Source organism: Salminus brasiliensis, chromosome 21 (assembly GCF_030463535.1).
Source record: "Salminus brasiliensis chromosome 21, fSalBra1.hap2, whole genome shotgun sequence".
NCBI lineage: Eukaryota > Metazoa > Chordata > Actinopteri > Characiformes > Bryconidae > Salminus > Salminus brasiliensis.
Window position 1 is genome coordinate 9,135,856 of NC_132898.1, and position 17,199 is coordinate 9,153,054.

Genomic DNA, 17,199 nt, shown 5'->3' on the forward strand with positions numbered 1-17,199 from the left:
TTTTGTTAAACCCCTTCAATTATAGCTGAACATTATGAAGCTGAAGTCGACATGTCACTCACATCTGCACAGAGGCCAAATTTCAAACGTTCTGTCCAAATACTTATGGACACACCTGTATATAGAGATAGTTTTCCGTGTTTGGGAATTTGGTGCTACCTCACATTTTCACATATCACATATATTGACCTCTATGGATTTGAACACATATAAATTAAACCCTCTGTGTAAAACGTAGCACGTCTACCCTGTATGTGCAGAAACGCGTGTGTGTATTTTGGCTCCGTGTGAATCTGACTAGCCATTAGCTTCAGTGGAAGGCGCTGTGAGGGGCGGGAAGCTCGCGCAGGTTGGTTGGCGGGAATTTGCTTAAGCCTGAAGCTTCGGTGAGAGAAAATAGCAGCCAGCTGACCTGAGGAGCGCCCACTGACCAGGACACAGGACAGCAACTGTCAGTCCTGCTAACCTCAAGGGGTTCGAGGGCAACTTTTGGACAGCTGCTCTACGGGCAGGTCGTGCCTGGACGCTGAGGAGGACTGCGAGCACAGCTGAAGACGCGACGGAGAAGTAATGACTGAGGCTGAGCGCTTTTCCTCCAACAGGAGCCACCAGAAGTCATGAGGGAGAGGAGAGAGCTCACTGAGCTTATCGCAGATGTAACGAACCGCTTAGCTTTGTACCAAATCTGACAGCATAAAAGCCATGGATACATGTTTGAGGCGACTGAGACAAGAACTGGTATGTACGGGCTGCTAAACGCTCCTTCACCCCTAACAGATGTTTGTGTTGAGTGGGTGGCTGAAGGGTTTTTATTAGCTAGCTAGATAGATAGCAGGTTTGCTCACTTTGTCGCTTTGCAGTATTTCCTGCAGTTTAAGCGCCGAAAGCTCTTGAAGGAGTTCGTGTTGTGATTCGTGAGGATTCGGGTTGTGTTTCAGACACGGCTCTGTTAGAGCTGACTCACATGCCCACATCTGGATGCTCTGAAACAGCCAGACCGGATTAAATGTAGCCTAGCTTGCACGTTTCAGCCAGCTGTAGGGCGTACAGCGATGGAAACGGGTTCAGATTCTGCTTCAGTTTGTATTATCTTTATTGTCATGGCCATTTTTAGTAACTTTAGCTTTTCCAAAACAGCGTCTGTGAAGCACAAACCTGCCATACCCTCGTGTTGTACTGTTTATCCCACCTATGAAGTCTTACCCCTGACCATTGGTCAAACAAAGAATACAGGGACACTTGGTGAGTCTACTTTCTTGAGAGTTCGTTATCTTTGATTATTATTATTATTATTATTATTATTATTATTATAATTCTCTGGAATGATCAGTGTTTTTTTCTAATCCTGTTTAAGATGTGAATTGCAGTGGATCCATAAAAAGCCTCCTTAGTTCTTATTTAAAGCGAACTATACAATACAAATGACCTCGTGTATAAAGTAACAGACTATATTATCTTTATTATTAAGACCAGACCAGATTGCAACTCCCTCATGAGGGACCAAAAGGGTTTAATGGGGCTGTAGGCTTCTGTTTACAACCACCGAAACATCAGAACAGCATTCTGAAAGTCCTTCAAGAGGATTTTGGACTTATAGGACTAGTCCCATGTGTTTCACTCCTGATTGCTCCAGTATGTGAAATAACACTTGCAGTAACCATTAGCAAGAGAAACGGGACAGGCACTGTTTGGTGAGTCTGAATACAGTAATTCTGACTGTTTTCTAAGAAATCTTCAATCTTCAGTACTGGGGTATTTCCTCTGATCCCCTGCTTTAAGATGTGACTGAAATGCAATGGCCCTGTAAAATCCCACCTATATCAAACCACACTGAAAAACAGAATATATGGAATAATTTGATAGTTTTCTGGTTAATGTCTGAGGTACGTCCTAAATGACGTAAAGAAAGCTGGGCCTTTGGTTTACAGTCACTAAAAGCATCACTTAGGTCTTTTAAGAAGGATATGTAATTTTTCACCAGTATGTGAACTCTCAACCCTAACTATTAGCAAAAAAAGAGTAAATAAAAAAGTAATGCAGGTAATATTTGGTTATTCGGCTTGCTTGGAGGTCTGGCAGTTTTGACTTTTGTGCTGTGGATTGCTCAGTACTGAGTTGCTCAGTACCAGAGTTCTGATTCAGATACCGATACTAAATGTTATCCTGTTGCAGAAGTTGATACTATGGAGAGAAAAAAAGCCCAAAATCAAATTAGATTTTATCTAATTAAAATGACTGGACTGTTATTCATGCAGAGCTCTTCTCATGCACACAGAATACAGTGTTGACCTGCTAGCTTATTAAAATGAAGAATTTACTTGTTTGCATTATTAAACTCTCAGACACTTTAAAACAAATTACAAATCCTTCCTGCAGAAGCTCAAGGATTACAAGGGTTTTAAGGGTTCTTGAAGTTACTGTGGGCTTCTGTTTACAACCTTTGAATCATCAATGCTCCTGGTGAATTGTGTCAGTGCTAAAAGTGATATTTAAAGAAAAAACAGATGCTGTGCTGTGAGCTGTGGAAGTGGCAAGTCTACAGAGTTCTGCCCCTTAATGGTGTACCAAAGATGCAGCTGAAATGTCAGACTGAAGTGCAGACTTTGCTTTTCGCTCGAATGGTTTCATTGCCCATTTTTGGACCTGCTGATAGAAGCCACTTCTTTACAGAACCTCCCTGAAAGCTAATAAAACATGAAGACTTAAACAGAAGGCAAATAGTTTGCCCTTGCCAAAAGCCTGCCCTTCTAACAATACCACAGATTGTCTAGCAGTTATCTGTCTTCCTGAATACCACTACGGCTAAATGGTATTAATTACCTATGTGTGACATCCTGAAATGAAAGTACATGTAGATAGTTGAGTGAAATAGCAAAGTGAAAGGGAGCTAATGTGAAAGCGAATGTGAGGGTAACCAGAAAGGATCTATTACAGTAATGGGTTGCCAGTTGTTTCATGTCATGGCAAGACTGGTAACCCTAGCCCTGTGATACTTTCCCTTAACGTTCATTATAGCATGCTTGATGTCATCTCAACAGGAGCTCCAAAGCAGGCTTGGTTTCACTTGATAAGGTTGTGCTGAGCAAAAGCAGTCCACACTCAGTACGCTTGGCACTTGAGGCCAGAATTTAGAGAGCTCATATACAAATCTCTTGGCAGCAACACAAAGAAATCTCTTGAGGTTTTAGCAAACTGGTTTTGACTCTTTCTGTAACCTTCTGCTCCAGAAGGAGATGTTACACTCGAACTCACATCCACGGCACAAGACCAGGCAATGCCTTCTCGGCTACATGAGAGGCATCACCAAATTAACCACACGTCTGCCAGCTGGCACCCAGATAAGGGGAGGCAAGCCCATGCTATGTTGGATCACGGTTGCCATATCTAAGTTTGCTAACATGGGAAGAGGAGTGTAAGGCTGCTGCCTGGATTCACAGATGCGTTTAGAAAGAAACACAGACCCCCTGCCCCGGCTGCCTGAGGAGAGCAGTCTGGCACTGCAGCTTTAGATGGGACGCTTTTGCCAGGGATGCCACATGGCGGTCTGTCTGCCACTATGGCAAAGTGGTGCCGTCAGCCAGTTTTATCCCAGGAGAGGAAAATAAGAAAATCAAGATCAAAGAGGAGTGTTTATGTTCCTGAGGTGCTTCATTGTTTTGGTGCAGAATAATGTTTATGCACAATAATTATTATATGCAGTCATATTCCATGGGGGGTCCCCAACCTGGGGGTCCTTAAGGTCCTAAAGTACTTCCTGACCTGCATTTGTTTTGTTTAATTGCTTTTCATCATAAATAGTCTTGATAGTTTGCTGATTAGTTGAATCAGCTGTGTAAGGAACAGGGTATAATCAAGGTTGGGGACCACTGCTATGTTGTGATGTTGCCAGAGATGGCACATGTACATTTAAGGATGCCTAAATGGTTCCTGACTTGCACAAATGGTTCTAAGAAAATACAAACCATTTAAACATTAGGTGTTCTTCACACATCTCACTTCTAAAAATGGTTCTCTAAAGCAGTGGTTCTAAAACTGGTCTCCAGACAGTCCAATTTTGGAACTGATAGAAAATGTAGAGCTTCTGGAGCTTCCTAAGCAAACCATGATTAGGAAAAGCCGTGTTTTATGTCCTCAAGCTTTTTGGTTCCCTTCGCCATTTTTTTTTTAAGAGCAGGCTGGCTGGCTGTCGTTTTGGCAAAGCGTTGCCAGTGGTTTTTCCCCTGAAGAGAAAAGTAGAGAAATTGGGTCATTTTAAGAGTAGTGTTTATTTTCCTGATATGCTTTGCTGTGTAACTGCTACAGTTGTAGGAGTCACAAATGTGTAATTTATCAGTCACTAAATAATGTAATTTTTTCATACTAATAATAGCACAGAATGTAAGTGCTAGGGAAGTACTTCACCTGCCCTCAGTGGTTTAGCCTTACTGACCTTGCTAATTGAATACTGTCTGTCAGACACAAGTGTGAATGCCACTAGAGGTCGGCAGGGTCAGTCTGTGTGTGGCAGAGAGGTCACTCAGGGGTGAACCCTGACCCCTCTGGAGCTGAAGGCTATTTCAGACTCAGCATGGCAGGATATGACAGATAAATTAATGTGTAAGACCAACATTACTGTTTATGGCGTCTGTAAACTTTTACAATTTAATTAGGTACATCCAGTTTGCACATATATTGATTGGCCTATCAGATCTATTGTCCTATCAGTTACACATACCCCATAGCTGCACAATGTAGGTTTTCAGTTACTGATTGTAGCTCATCTGTTGCTGCGCCCCCTCCAATACGTCCAATAAGGACAAAAAACGACCATAGGACTATTGCTGACTAGTTATTATTTTTGTGGTCGACCACAGACAGCAGTGGCATGGTAGTGGCAGAGTAGTTTGTGTGGTATGTATGGTGGTTCTGGCACAGCAGAACATGACAAATGGTGCTTAGAATCCGGACAGGAAAACTCATGAGCAGAGCAAAAGGAGACAAGTTCAGATATCAGTGCCTTGTAGCATGGTTCCTAAAAGAGAATGTAAGAGAATGTTCTCACTCCGGGAATACAAAGTCAAATTTGTTTGTTAAATATAAAACATAAAATGCAAGTAAATGTCCAATTTTATTTTTAAGTAATTATATTTATTTGTTATAAATCTTAGCAAGGTCAGAAGGTCAGTAAATACAGAACAGCTAGATTTGAACACATTCTGATTACACATACAGTCACGCCTGTCTTTTAAATACATACAAAAATCCAGATACAGGACACATTACAATGTCAAGTGTAAACAGGGTTCATACGGTAAGTCAATGTGATAAAAGGGCAAATTGGTGTAGGTACAAGATGTGGGTACATGTGGGCTTGTGTCCATATGTTAGGGCTGGGACAAATTACTATTTTGGTAGTCTATTGATAATTAAAATGAATATCTATTATTTGGATTATTATGAATTGTTCAATTATTAAAGTATGTAGCTGTCAGCTACAGTAAGACAATGAAATGAATAATGTATTTTATAAACTTATTGTTTTAATTAATTTAAATATAATAGATTAAAACTGAATAAAAATAAATATTTTTCCTGGCAAAATTTAAAACCTAGGATGTGCAAAGGAGCAATCCTTTGCATATGGGGAATTCATCCGTAAACAGACGCCATACTGAGCATTATGAGAACTTCCATTCATATTTCAACCAGTGTCTGGTCACCTCGTTTATAATGTCTCTGGGTTACTTACCTGAGGATTTTACCTTTTCACACTCAGCCCCTGTCCATATGAGACTACCACACCTCATACTAATAGACCTACAGCTACTCAGTCTGTACTTTAACTATGGTTAAAGTCTGTGGGTTACATGCATCCTGAATGGTTTAGCTCATAAAGAAGAAACATGCATAATAATGATGTCACCAATCAATCGACTATTAAATTAGCTGCCAACTAATTGGTTTGTCGATTTTAGTCAAGTAAGTCGATTAGTCGTTGCAGTCCTACCATATGTTAATGTTTATATAACAATATATAATCAATCCTATGTGTTCTAAAATGTTACAAAATAGATCTACACAGTTCTAATTATATACCAGAGTTTAGAATGATTAGTGCTCCAGCAGTCAATGTCTGCCACCCTCTAACACAATAAAACTCTAGAATCACAAGCCCTAGGCATTATAATTGATTTATTAAAAGTTCAGTCATTTAAATGTATGCCTGCCTCCCTGCCCACTTTACTCTGGATTGGATTCACAAAGATGCCTCGTGTTGATCATTGACAGTTGCTTTCACAAAAGAAATTAGAGACCCTCAGAGAAGACTTTAAGAAGAGACCTCAAACACTTGACTAGTGAAATGAAGATGCGAAAGAAAACCAGGAGCCACCCCACCCCCTCACAGATGAGATCAGTGACCCCTAGTGTAATCTAGCCAAAAGAAATCCTAGCCATCTCCAGGATCTACCTGCACAAATACAACCCATAGAGAGCCACATCCCTCTTTGGTTCACCAAAATATTTTAGTTAGTGCTCACAGGACAAAAGATTAGCAAACATGGATTCTATTTTTAACTTTATTCGCTTGACCTAGTAATGTCTCATGCGCTTTAGGCCGTAAATTCACGGGTAGCTCAGAGCGGCATGTGAATGTAATTGTGCTCAGAGGTGGAGTGCCCAGGGCTCTGGGCAAACAGACTTGTTTTTTTGTTACTGTTTTTGTAAAGGTATAAGAATGGGCCTGCGTAGAGCCAGGTCTTTGCTCATTCACTCCTGTTCTTCACACAGCCCTTCCTTCCCCTATGCTAAAATTGGCCTTGCGGCAGCTGCAGCAAACAGAGCTTACACGTGTTTGCGTGTGTGAGTGTGTTTATTATACTGAAATTGTGAGCGATAACCTCACACGGCTTTAGTTGTCAGTGTATGTGCCTATCTTCACAAGCAACACTGTGAAGTCTGTGTAGATTAAGACAGATTAGTCTCCTATCAAAGGAAAGACGCAAAACAGGAGCACCATGATTGTTTAAACATGTTTATTTGTTTCCATTTGTCCAGGAGATTTGCACCTGTGTTGACCTGCATAATGATCTGTTCGGGCCAGACAGTACGATAAAAAAAGAAAAATGATCAGTCAAGTACTTTCCCTAATAGCTCTTGCTTCCTTCCCTGTCCTTATGAAGATTTTAAAGTGCCTGCTAGCATATCTCTCGCAGACCACTGCCTTAATCAGTTGTAGTGTACATAAAGCGTCTGAAACTGATATGCAAATCTTAGATGGCGATTTGAGCATGAATTGAGCGCAAACACCTTTGATGAGTGCGTGTGGATGCCGCATTTCACTCTAAATAGGTCAAAAGGAAATGTCTCTACCTACCTTATCACATGGAAATGCATGCAAATGGGTTTTTCTGGAGGATTTTGTCTGGAGGAGGTTTGCTGGTTTTTGCAGCGCTTCAGCTGACAAAGAGGATTTATTAAACACGTGTCTGAGATATTTTTAACACAACGCTTGAAAGTGACAGCAATCAGCTAGGCAGATTAACGCAATTTGCGTCCTCCATCTACACTTCCAGTCAGTCCTTTGCTTTAGTTTGTGGTAAAATGTTTGGTTTGTTTTCTTTTCCATCCTTTAATATAGCTGTGTATCTGTGGAGGTTATCAGCAGTGCAAGTTGCCCATGCTTATATGAATTGCTGGTCCCAATAGGAGGTCTACCAGGAAACTGTCAATTAGAGCACCTCCCAGTGTCAAGGGCATCGGACTGGACCTTTAGGCTCCTTCACATTTGAGAAAGCACACACACACTGAAAGGTTTTTGCAAAATCTTAGGACGTGGTTTCATACATCCCAGATTTCATCTTAGTTAAAGCTGCCCTTGCATCGTAAGAGAAGTTCATGATGAGTTGAGCTTTATGGAACCATTTTAGGCTTTCCTCTAATGCAAACAGACAAAATATTTGAGATGGAGGGATTAATTGGCTGTGTATCGGTATCTGACAATATTTAGCCCAAAAATGCAATTGACGAGCACAATTTAGCCAATCCTGAGAGCTGGTCAGTTCACATGATCCATATTTTGCGAGCTGCTGCGGCAGTTGGGAGAGGTCACAGGAACTGGTAGATGGCCATACAGACCTCATTCATGGCTGCAGAACTGCAAAAAGCATTGTCTCTGCCTACTGGATGTATTTCAAACTTAAAAGTATGATTTATTACCAAATTAACCTGAATTATTATATTGCTTTAAATTATTTTCAGGTGGTCTTGAGATAGACTATTTGGGTACTTGTTCAGAAACACACAGTCTGTAAAGTGCAGTTTCATCCATGTGTGTTATATGCTGTATGTATAAGCATCTATATGTAATTAAAAATAATAATAATAATAATAACCCCCACATTTAACGGAAGTAAGTAAAAAATGTTTTGCCCTTCTAAATTCTAAAAAATGAAAAGATACATAATTCACTTTACACAGTCAGAAGCATTTTCTGGTCCTGTAGATTTGCCCTGTTTTTTGTCCTGAAAATATACTAAACCAAATCTCTCTTATACACACACAAACACCAAGAGGTTGCAGTGCATTACAGAGATACACTCTGTATCCCCAAGGCTCAGATTCCATTTCTACTGATGACCCACACAACACAGCATTCATATTTAATGAGCAGGGCAGTAAAAAGAGTGCACTTAGAACTTTAATAGGTTTTGATAACCCCTGGCTGCTTCATTTCCTGTCCAAAGTGTACACCCTGAAAGGCCATATTAACTCTCATGGCATGAAATAAGTCTGTTATCCACACTGTAAACCTCCTTATTAGTCTGGGTGACTGCCCCCTTCAGATGTGCTTTTGCGTTTGTGTAAGTGTGTGTGGCAGTTTCATGTATACAGTGAAAACCACTCTTCACTCCTGCCGAGGCTAGGCACGTGTGTTTAAATACACGCCTTGTGTCTCATGTGCCTGATTTTGCTGGCCCAATTTAAAACCTGCCGTAAGCAAACATTCATTACGAAACAGCGCTTGAGATGCACAGCTCCAGTCATTTAGAATCAACTCAGTGCTTCACAGCAGTAAGGAAGCTGTAACTAATGATGACAGGGATATTTTACTGGATATAAATATCCACATTTCTACCGAGACCTTATTAAAAAGTCAAGGGGATGGATGTGGTTATTCAAATATGCAGATACATGTATCTGAACTCATACTAGTACTGTTTAATTAATTAATTAAAACATAGTCATACTCAACATACTATTTGTTTGCTTCATCTGGTATTCAAATAAGGCTTCTGTTTGGAATAAAAAAAAGATTATTTAACAGTCATGTATTAGAGACTTTTGTGACATATGTAGCTGATATTGCATCTTATGTTGAGTTAAATGAGTCAGGCTATAAATTAAATATTGAAAACAGAGTGTAAGCCAACTGGCAGTGTGTTAAATCACAATCGTATCCTGTCACTAAATCATCAAACAGGCAGTTTAACTTATGCAAGTAGTTGTGCATAGTTGTGATCAAGGCTAGATCAAAAGATTAGCCAGTACTCTCCTCTCCTCCATAAGGAGTAACAAGAACACACAGTGTCATTAATGCAAGCCTCCCTAAGCTATCCAAGGTCCATGAAGTACTTTTCCTCTAAAAACACAAAAGAGATCAAAAGAAAGCTGACACAAATTTCACTAAAGATTAAATTGTGTATTAAATTAATTTATTGTGTGAAGTGGAACTGTTAATTGCAACATATTTAATCAAATTCGATGGCTAAAAGCTAATGTGACTGGGGCCTAATTGACATTTTAACAGGCAGTTTCACTTACTGACTGGCTTAGTGAGTAAGCATCGCTACCATGGTGTTAGCAACGCTAGTGTGGCATTAGCAACGCTACCATGGCATTAGCATCAATCTTACACTGCTGCCAGCCTTGTACAGCATCACTACAAGCCTTGTTCATTAGGTCCTGGGCCTGTCACCTTTAAATACTAGTAAATATGTGTCTACATCTTTAGGGTCTGAGGGCAGGGCTTTAGTCCTTTTCCTGGCATGATTACCTGAAATTGTACATGAAACATTTTATGCCACACACCTTTTTAACATAAGGAACCATTTTTGGTTAAAATACAGAGCACAAAAATGGTACAAATACCTGGCTCTGTGCAACAAAACCATAGCAATGATAAAGTGGTTGGTAAATTTAACAGCTTGGCTGTACGCTATATGTACAAACATATCCTGACTCATTTTACTGACACAGGCATTTACTTGGGCATGCTTGTTTATTCGTCATAGAAAGGAATTGCCAATATAACAGGACGCTCTGGAGCAGCCACACATTCTCACACTCTAAAGTCACCGATGCCATGTAGATAGATGGGTTTAAATCTCAGTGGAACTAACTTCTCCAAGGTGCTGAAGCTCTAGCAAATATCTCTGTGATACATTTGAGTGCCATTTCTTAGCCATATCAGGTCATACATTATCAGTACCTGACTTCGCTAATGCACTAATGGCTGATTACCTTCAAATTCTCACAGCAATGTTCCGAAATGTAGTGTAAGTTTTTACAGAAGTGTAAAAGCTGTTACTGCAGCAGAGAGAAAATAAACTTCCTATTGTTACCCTTGATTTCAAAAGCAACTCTGGAGGTGCAGGTATCTACAAACCGTTGTATGTATAGTGTATCTATCAGTACTAAAATCTATCAGACTAAAAAATAACTAGAATAAAAAAAATCACCACGCGCTAACAACGAATGGAAGCAAATAACCACCAATTAGCATGCTAACTGGTGGCTATGCACACTATTCCTCTTATGCTCCATGGAACCACTGGTGGTACTAGACCTGCATTCCTCACTCAATAACTTTGGAATAACTAAACCAGTTTGCATTGTGTTCCATGTTTTACTGAATAATTACCTCCACCAGGCTACATACTGTCCCACCCCCACTGCTGCAAAGCAGCTCCCTTTAACTGTCTTTGAAGCATTTCCCTGCACTGTGACTGACATTTACATGTTCATTTATGGAGCTCATGAAAGGCTCGAGTTTAATCAAGGGAGGAGGTTATTAACAGCCTGAGCCTCATTCCTCTGCACATTACCAGGGGACATGAGCACAGCATCAGAGTAAACATCCGGGCTGGCGTGTGCCAAGGGCCATAATAGGACCCCATAGTTGGAGCAGATGCGGGATTTAATCAGAAAAATGTGGATCCCAGTGGCACCGTGTTTGGTTTCAGCAATTGCTTTCATGGCATGAAATGTGACATACATGCAAAGGCTTATATATGGGCCCAACTTCAACCTCTAACTCTCACTCTCAACGCTCTCCTTACATATTAAGCAGTAAATCTTAAAATCATTCTAATACCATGGTTCTTAAAGTGGGGTGCTTCAGGTGTCTGTGACCTATTGGCAGACCTATTTACATAAACTAATACATTACAAATACAATGACGACTACATCAAGTCTGGCTTTAGTGAGAACAGTGACAATATCCCAAATTGTAATCTGCTAACTGTTATTATCTAGCTAAACAAAATAACTTTCCAAATGCCAGAATGAGGAGAACAATTTTTAGAAAAAAACTGATAATGATTCTGGGCAATGTTAGCAGAAAAAGAGGGTCCCCATCTACAGAATATTTGAGTACTACTGTGTATTACTGTGAAAATAATATGTAAGGTATGTAGTAATAAGAGCAAGGGATATGTATACAATATAATATGCAACACAATAGTTTGAAGTAACATGACCCATTAAGCCAGAATTCAGTGTACAGTCGTGTGTATTTATAATGAAAGCTAGCAGTGACATAACTCTTTCAATAAGACAAGTCAAGCAGTGCTGGTTAATTTCCACATTAGAGCATCGGTTCATGAGACTAGCACATGGCGATGTTCACTAACTTTGTATCATTCAAAAGAGGCCCTGAATTATTCAGGAGCAATCTTTTTAAAAAGCCTTTGCGGTAGGCATCTGTAATGGCAGAGCATAACAGTTCATGTGATAATGCCCATGGGATTACCCAAGCAAACAGTAATTATGTACAGTTACCCAGCTCTTAAAGATGTCTAATTATCATTAATGAAGTCCACCATATGTGTAGCATGCACTGGCACACTGGATGCAGACAAGCTGATGGCTATAATGATTGTACCTTAGCTTTGTGTAAAGCTAACCCAAGAATAAAGGCCTTTTTTAAGCCAGGATATAAAAACCTCACTGCTCCAAAACAACAGCTTCCCAGGAGCCAAGAAAACAGCTGGGTTTTTCATTGTTATTTGCTACATTGAACTTAGGAAATGGTTAAGAATTGTTGTTTCCTTTGACACGGCTTTCTCTCTTTCCGTACCACTGTGAATGTCAGGCAGGCAGACTGAGCTAATTTAGTTAACTGGCCATTTAAAAATATTCAAATCAAGCAAACAACCTAGCACACTACGCATCTGGTCACCACAAACTGTCTACTAACCTTTTAACAGGCATTTTCCATAATTGATACTCCACTTATTTCCACTGTTTAGGGTTTTGAGAGAATCTAATAATTACACCAAGAGACAGTAAAACACAGCCATCTTAACATATGGCAGACTCCCCCTCCCTAATGCTAAAACTCTCACCCGTTTATTGTCAGTCGATTATGCTTGAGTGAACTGGCCCCTCTGTTTGGGATTAAAGTCTAGACGTGTCCTATTGGGTGCCAGGGCAGAATGTGGGCTCCAATTGGCAGTCAGCTACATATAGAACCAGCACACTTGGCCTTTGAAAGGTGAGAGCACTAGAGACTGACAGGGCATCCAGAAGGCAGGGAATCCCCTCAGTGAAAGTTGATGCAAGGTAAGTTGATAGCTACTTTGTTTGGATTACTGATACTTGCTAAGATTGTCAAGTAAGATAATCTAGGGATAATGTTACACTTTCAGTCAACTTGTAAGCGAAAATGCAGTCAGTGTTATTGCTTAGAAATGACATTCTGAGCAAGCAGGCTAGTGCTAGCATTAGACATTGTTTTGGAAGTATTCCCTATGCTGTTTCCTGTTGTAATGAAGTTAATGTAACGATTAAGGCTAAACACAAGACTTAAAACGTTAAGGTCCTTAGGTTCCGAGAGTGTAAACATTTCAAACATGGTTTAAAAGATGGTTTAAAAGATTTAACCTGTGCTTGAAGTGTGTTTTGCTATTATTTATGCTTAAACACTGCATTCACTTTTATTGCCTCCAACAGTTTTAGTATTACTACTCCATACATGTCCTGACATGATTCTAGATGGTTGATCTGGGGACCGTTACCCCACAGAGAAACAGTGCAGTCACGTGACTTAGCTCTCAGCATGCCGTGAGTGTATGGACAAATCTACCTCACAGCTGTGGAGGCAGCATTCCTCCTTTAGACTCAAACCATATGAAATCTGTATTGCTCAATGTGGGTCATTTGACAAACAGGCAAGGCTAAAAGGGCAATAATACAGAAATACCCTTGAACAAGAGGGTACAGAATAGGATACTAACAAGGAGCTTTTTTGTGTCGTCATAAGCCACTAAATGTTTCATGGAGACTAATGTAAGAGTTACCTTTTGAAATGGGCTTTTACTCGGTATCTCTTTGTTATGAAATAAATACTTTTCTATGATAGTAATCTTGAAATAACAGCTTTCAAAACTCATGGTAACTCATGGATGTTTGGCATGCTAAGTAACTGTCAGTGAGCTCAGAGAGGTGAAAAGTCAAGTACTTACAAATCAAATGTTATGTTTGGGCTCTTGTCATGTTAATTAACCATGTAATTTCTTTTGTAATCCTTTCTCTTTTGGCCCCTTCCCTCCCTGTCTTCTGCAGCTCTCAATGAAGGAAGCTGGTGATGGGCTTCATGCTCAGATGAACTCGATGATGGGAGCTCTGCAAGAACTCAAGCTTCTCCAAGTCCAAACTGCACTTGAGCAGCTGGAGATCTCTGGAAAATCTAGCTGCGTGACTCAGCCTCCAGCCAAACACTCTAATCCTATCCCTGACCTTGAAGAGCAGCGACGTCAGCTACTTCGGACCCCTAGCCAAGAAGATCAAGGACAGTTTCCGCATCCACATCACAGTAGCATTGGGACTTCACCCTCGACCTCCAGCTTGGAGAGTGAGAGCACGCCTTTGCCCAGAAGAATCTCAGGATACACTGCCCCTCAAGTAGAATACTGTGGCCCGAAGGTGTGCCAGCCACCCATGGAGTACCACAATGAGCAATCCCAACCTGCACAACTATCCCCAGTAGATCTGTCTGGGATCCTCTACAGCCTGTCACGAGAGGGACCTTCCCTGGACAGTGACTATGGAGAGGACAGCTTGGATGAATCCAGCGACTGGACCTCCTCTCTTATGAGCCGCAGCCGCAACCGGCAGCCTCTAGTGCTGGGGGACAATGTGCTTGCCGACCTTGTGGGCAACTGGCTGGACCTTCCCGAACTGGAAAAAGACTGCTTAGAAGGAGAGAGGGGACTCAGTAGACCAGACTCTCCAGCTCATCCACTGCACCTGAGTCGGTCACAAGAGTTCTGCAAAAGGTTTTCACTGACCAGTAACTTTTTCAAGAAGTTCCTGCGCAGTGTGCGGCCTGACCGGGAGAAGTTGTTGAAGGAGAAACCTGGATGGATGCCTCCAGGTCATGACCCTGAGGCAGAACTGCTGAAGAGACCCAAGAAAGCAACCAAGGCCAAGGGCAGTTTCTACTTGCCATTTTGGGCAGGGGGACAGCAGGCAAAGGGTAGGCCTCAGCCAGCAGAGGAAAGGAGCCAGTTCCTAGGACTTTACATTGACAGGGGGCCTTCAGAGCCAGTAGAGAAGGTCCATCCTCTGTTTGACTACAATACAGCTGTTTGGGTTTAGAAGGGCTTTTCCTGGATGGGCAGGAAAGAGCAAAAAGTGAGTAAAACTGACTGAGATTAAAATGGATTTGATTCAGACTTTATAGCTGACAATCTAATAGAACCCTCAGGGTGTGAAAGTAGGTCTTCCTCTTATGATGAATCCCCGCTGGCTCTACTTAACTCAATGAGAATACGATTACGCAGGACTCTTCCATTGATGTACTTTTATGGTTTAAATTATTTGCCCTAATTGTTTTTATATCCATTCCTCCTCAATCAGTAGTCATTTTTACCAAGTACAAGTACTGCTGCATGTAAACTGTATTTTCTTTGACGGATGTAATAGTCACTGTTTCTTGTTGCACACAAACCTACCATTGTATCTGCGTAGCACTGAAATACCAGCGACTTGATTTTTTTTATCCAGGTAAAAAGAGGTTGCTCTTAACAGATTCTGAAAAAATGCTTGGCACTCATTTTCTTTCGGGTTGTTTTTTTTTGAGGTTCCATTATTCATGGCACAGAGAGAGAGAGAAAGATGAGAGAGAGAAACAGCTTAAAGCCATCTGCTTCTCCATGCTTACATAAAGCCCTGTCTTCACTACGTCAGAGACGTAGGACAGACAGAGGAGCTGTCAAACTGCCTCTTAATCAACACTAGACTCTGCCATGACACCGCCATGTGTGTACATGTACTGATAAGACATGGCCAAAGATGATGCAGTACCGGTAATCCTGCTCTTAAGGGAAAACAAAAACCAAAATCAAGACACACTTTTTTTTCTTTAATCTGTAACCTAAAATATGCGGAGGGCATGTACTCACAGCTGGCCTGGTCACCGTAATCTAAGCCTACAATCAGATTAAAGACCATTTCACAAGATCATAACACCTGAAGACACACCTAATCTCTTTTTAATCCTACTTAATCTGTAACAGAGGGAATATGAGGCTATTTACAGAGGACAGTAGTAAACAGTTCTTATTTCTCAGTCTAATGCGCTGACACCATGGCCCCGGGGGTCGGGAGTTTGAATCCTAAGTCATGCCACTTTGCCATCGGCAGCCAAAGTCTGAGAGAGCACAACTGGCCATGTGATGATGGCCGGTACATCGTCTGTAAACTGGTGCGGTGGAGCTGGGGACCTGGTGCTTACCTCTGAGTGTGCTGGCTGCCCTGCGATGCCACATTGGCAGCAGTTCAGTGAGAGGCGGCGGCTGGCTTTGCATGTATCGGAGAAGACGTGTTAAGCACCTTACCCTCCTAGTGCTGGGAGCATTGCTAGAGCCAGGAGAGCTGAGAATGTGTGAGTTAATTAGCAGTACCAGATTTGGAGAAAACAGTAAAAATGACCCTGAATGCATAAGTAATCTGTTATCTGAAGATGTAGTTTACTGGACATTATACAGCACTGAGAAAAATCACTAAAGCTTTTTTATGTACTGCTTTGTTGGGGTGTGTGTAAGGAACTTTAAGCACATTTTTCATCCAGAAAGCTCCAGCACACTTAGGTAAAACCCAGTGACCTATGATTAGCTTCATACACAGATTTGCACATCGGAACACGGCGTGAAAGCGGAGAGAAAAACAAATTGGAATACAATACAGCATACGACTGGGTGTCTGTCCTGCAGCATTAACAGTTGAGCAAACTCATCACACAAACAGAGCCAGACTTAAAAAAGGGTACACACTGATATACAAAAGCCATACTGAGCTCTGATGGTACCAAAAGCATTCAAATATGTCAACAGTTGTTTTTATAGAATTGGAAAATCCTTTTGTACCCAAGTAAGATTTGTAAGTTGAAAACATAATTTTGCTGGGCAAAGTTAATTAATGCATCAGAACCTCTCTGAGAGGGTGGTTTGTACAGAAGTGAAGATTGAAATGTTTAAATGGTGCTTTTTATGTTTCAGATGTCTAGTTTGTAAATGTTTTAGCACTGCTTTACGAAACAGCAGATTTCTGTAACTGTCAGTCACTGATTCTATAAAACACTGTTTTATGAAACCTGCTTTCTTTGTGTGATTTTAACCTACATCAGTACACCAGTGTGTGTGAATGATTAGCTCAAAACGGCCTGAGGTATAGCTCACATGACTGTATGGTAAGACATGCCAGATGCCACCATAAAAAATATGTTAATATACTTATCTTAATATGCAAGGCCTAATCCCATTGCACAGAAACCACATTAGCATTTACTGTATAATTGTGTTGATACAGACGTATAGCAGTAACTTCGCAATAAGCATCTGTGAAAAACATGAGATTACATGTTCATTTCTAATATTTGTCACTTTGTAAGTGATAGTTGGGCTAAATACCACATTTACACCAAAGTTTTCCACCAA

General features: G+C 40.9%; 1 protein-coding gene across 2 annotated transcripts; it reads left to right on the forward strand.

Moving 5' to 3' along the window:
• The first annotated feature begins 341 nt into the window (after positions 1-341).
• LOC140543019 (PAK4-inhibitor INKA2-like) lies at positions 342-16,782 on the forward strand. 2 transcript variants are annotated; one of them, XM_072666019.1, is made up of 2 exons: positions 342-738; positions 13,826-16,782. In XM_072666019.1, exons 1-2 carry the CDS (start codon positions 703-705, stop codon positions 14,858-14,860), a joined length of 1,071 nt encoding a protein of 356 aa, XP_072522120.1. In that variant the 5' UTR covers positions 342-702; the 3' UTR covers positions 14,861-16,782. The 2 variants fall into 2 exon arrangements, with proteins under 2 accessions (XP_072522120.1, XP_072522121.1); XM_072666020.1 differs by lacking the exon at positions 342-738 and adding an exon at positions 1,009-1,242.
• The last annotated feature ends 417 nt before the right edge of the window (positions 16,783-17,199 follow it).

Coding starts and splice junctions, on each gene's coding strand:
- LOC140543019 (XM_072666019.1), top strand. CDS start 703: ATGGATACATGTTTGAGGCGACTGAGACAAGAACTG. Junction 739..13,825: donor GGCGACTGAGACAAGAACTG/GTATGTACGGGC, acceptor TGTCTTCTGCAG/CTCTCAATGAAGGAAGCTGG.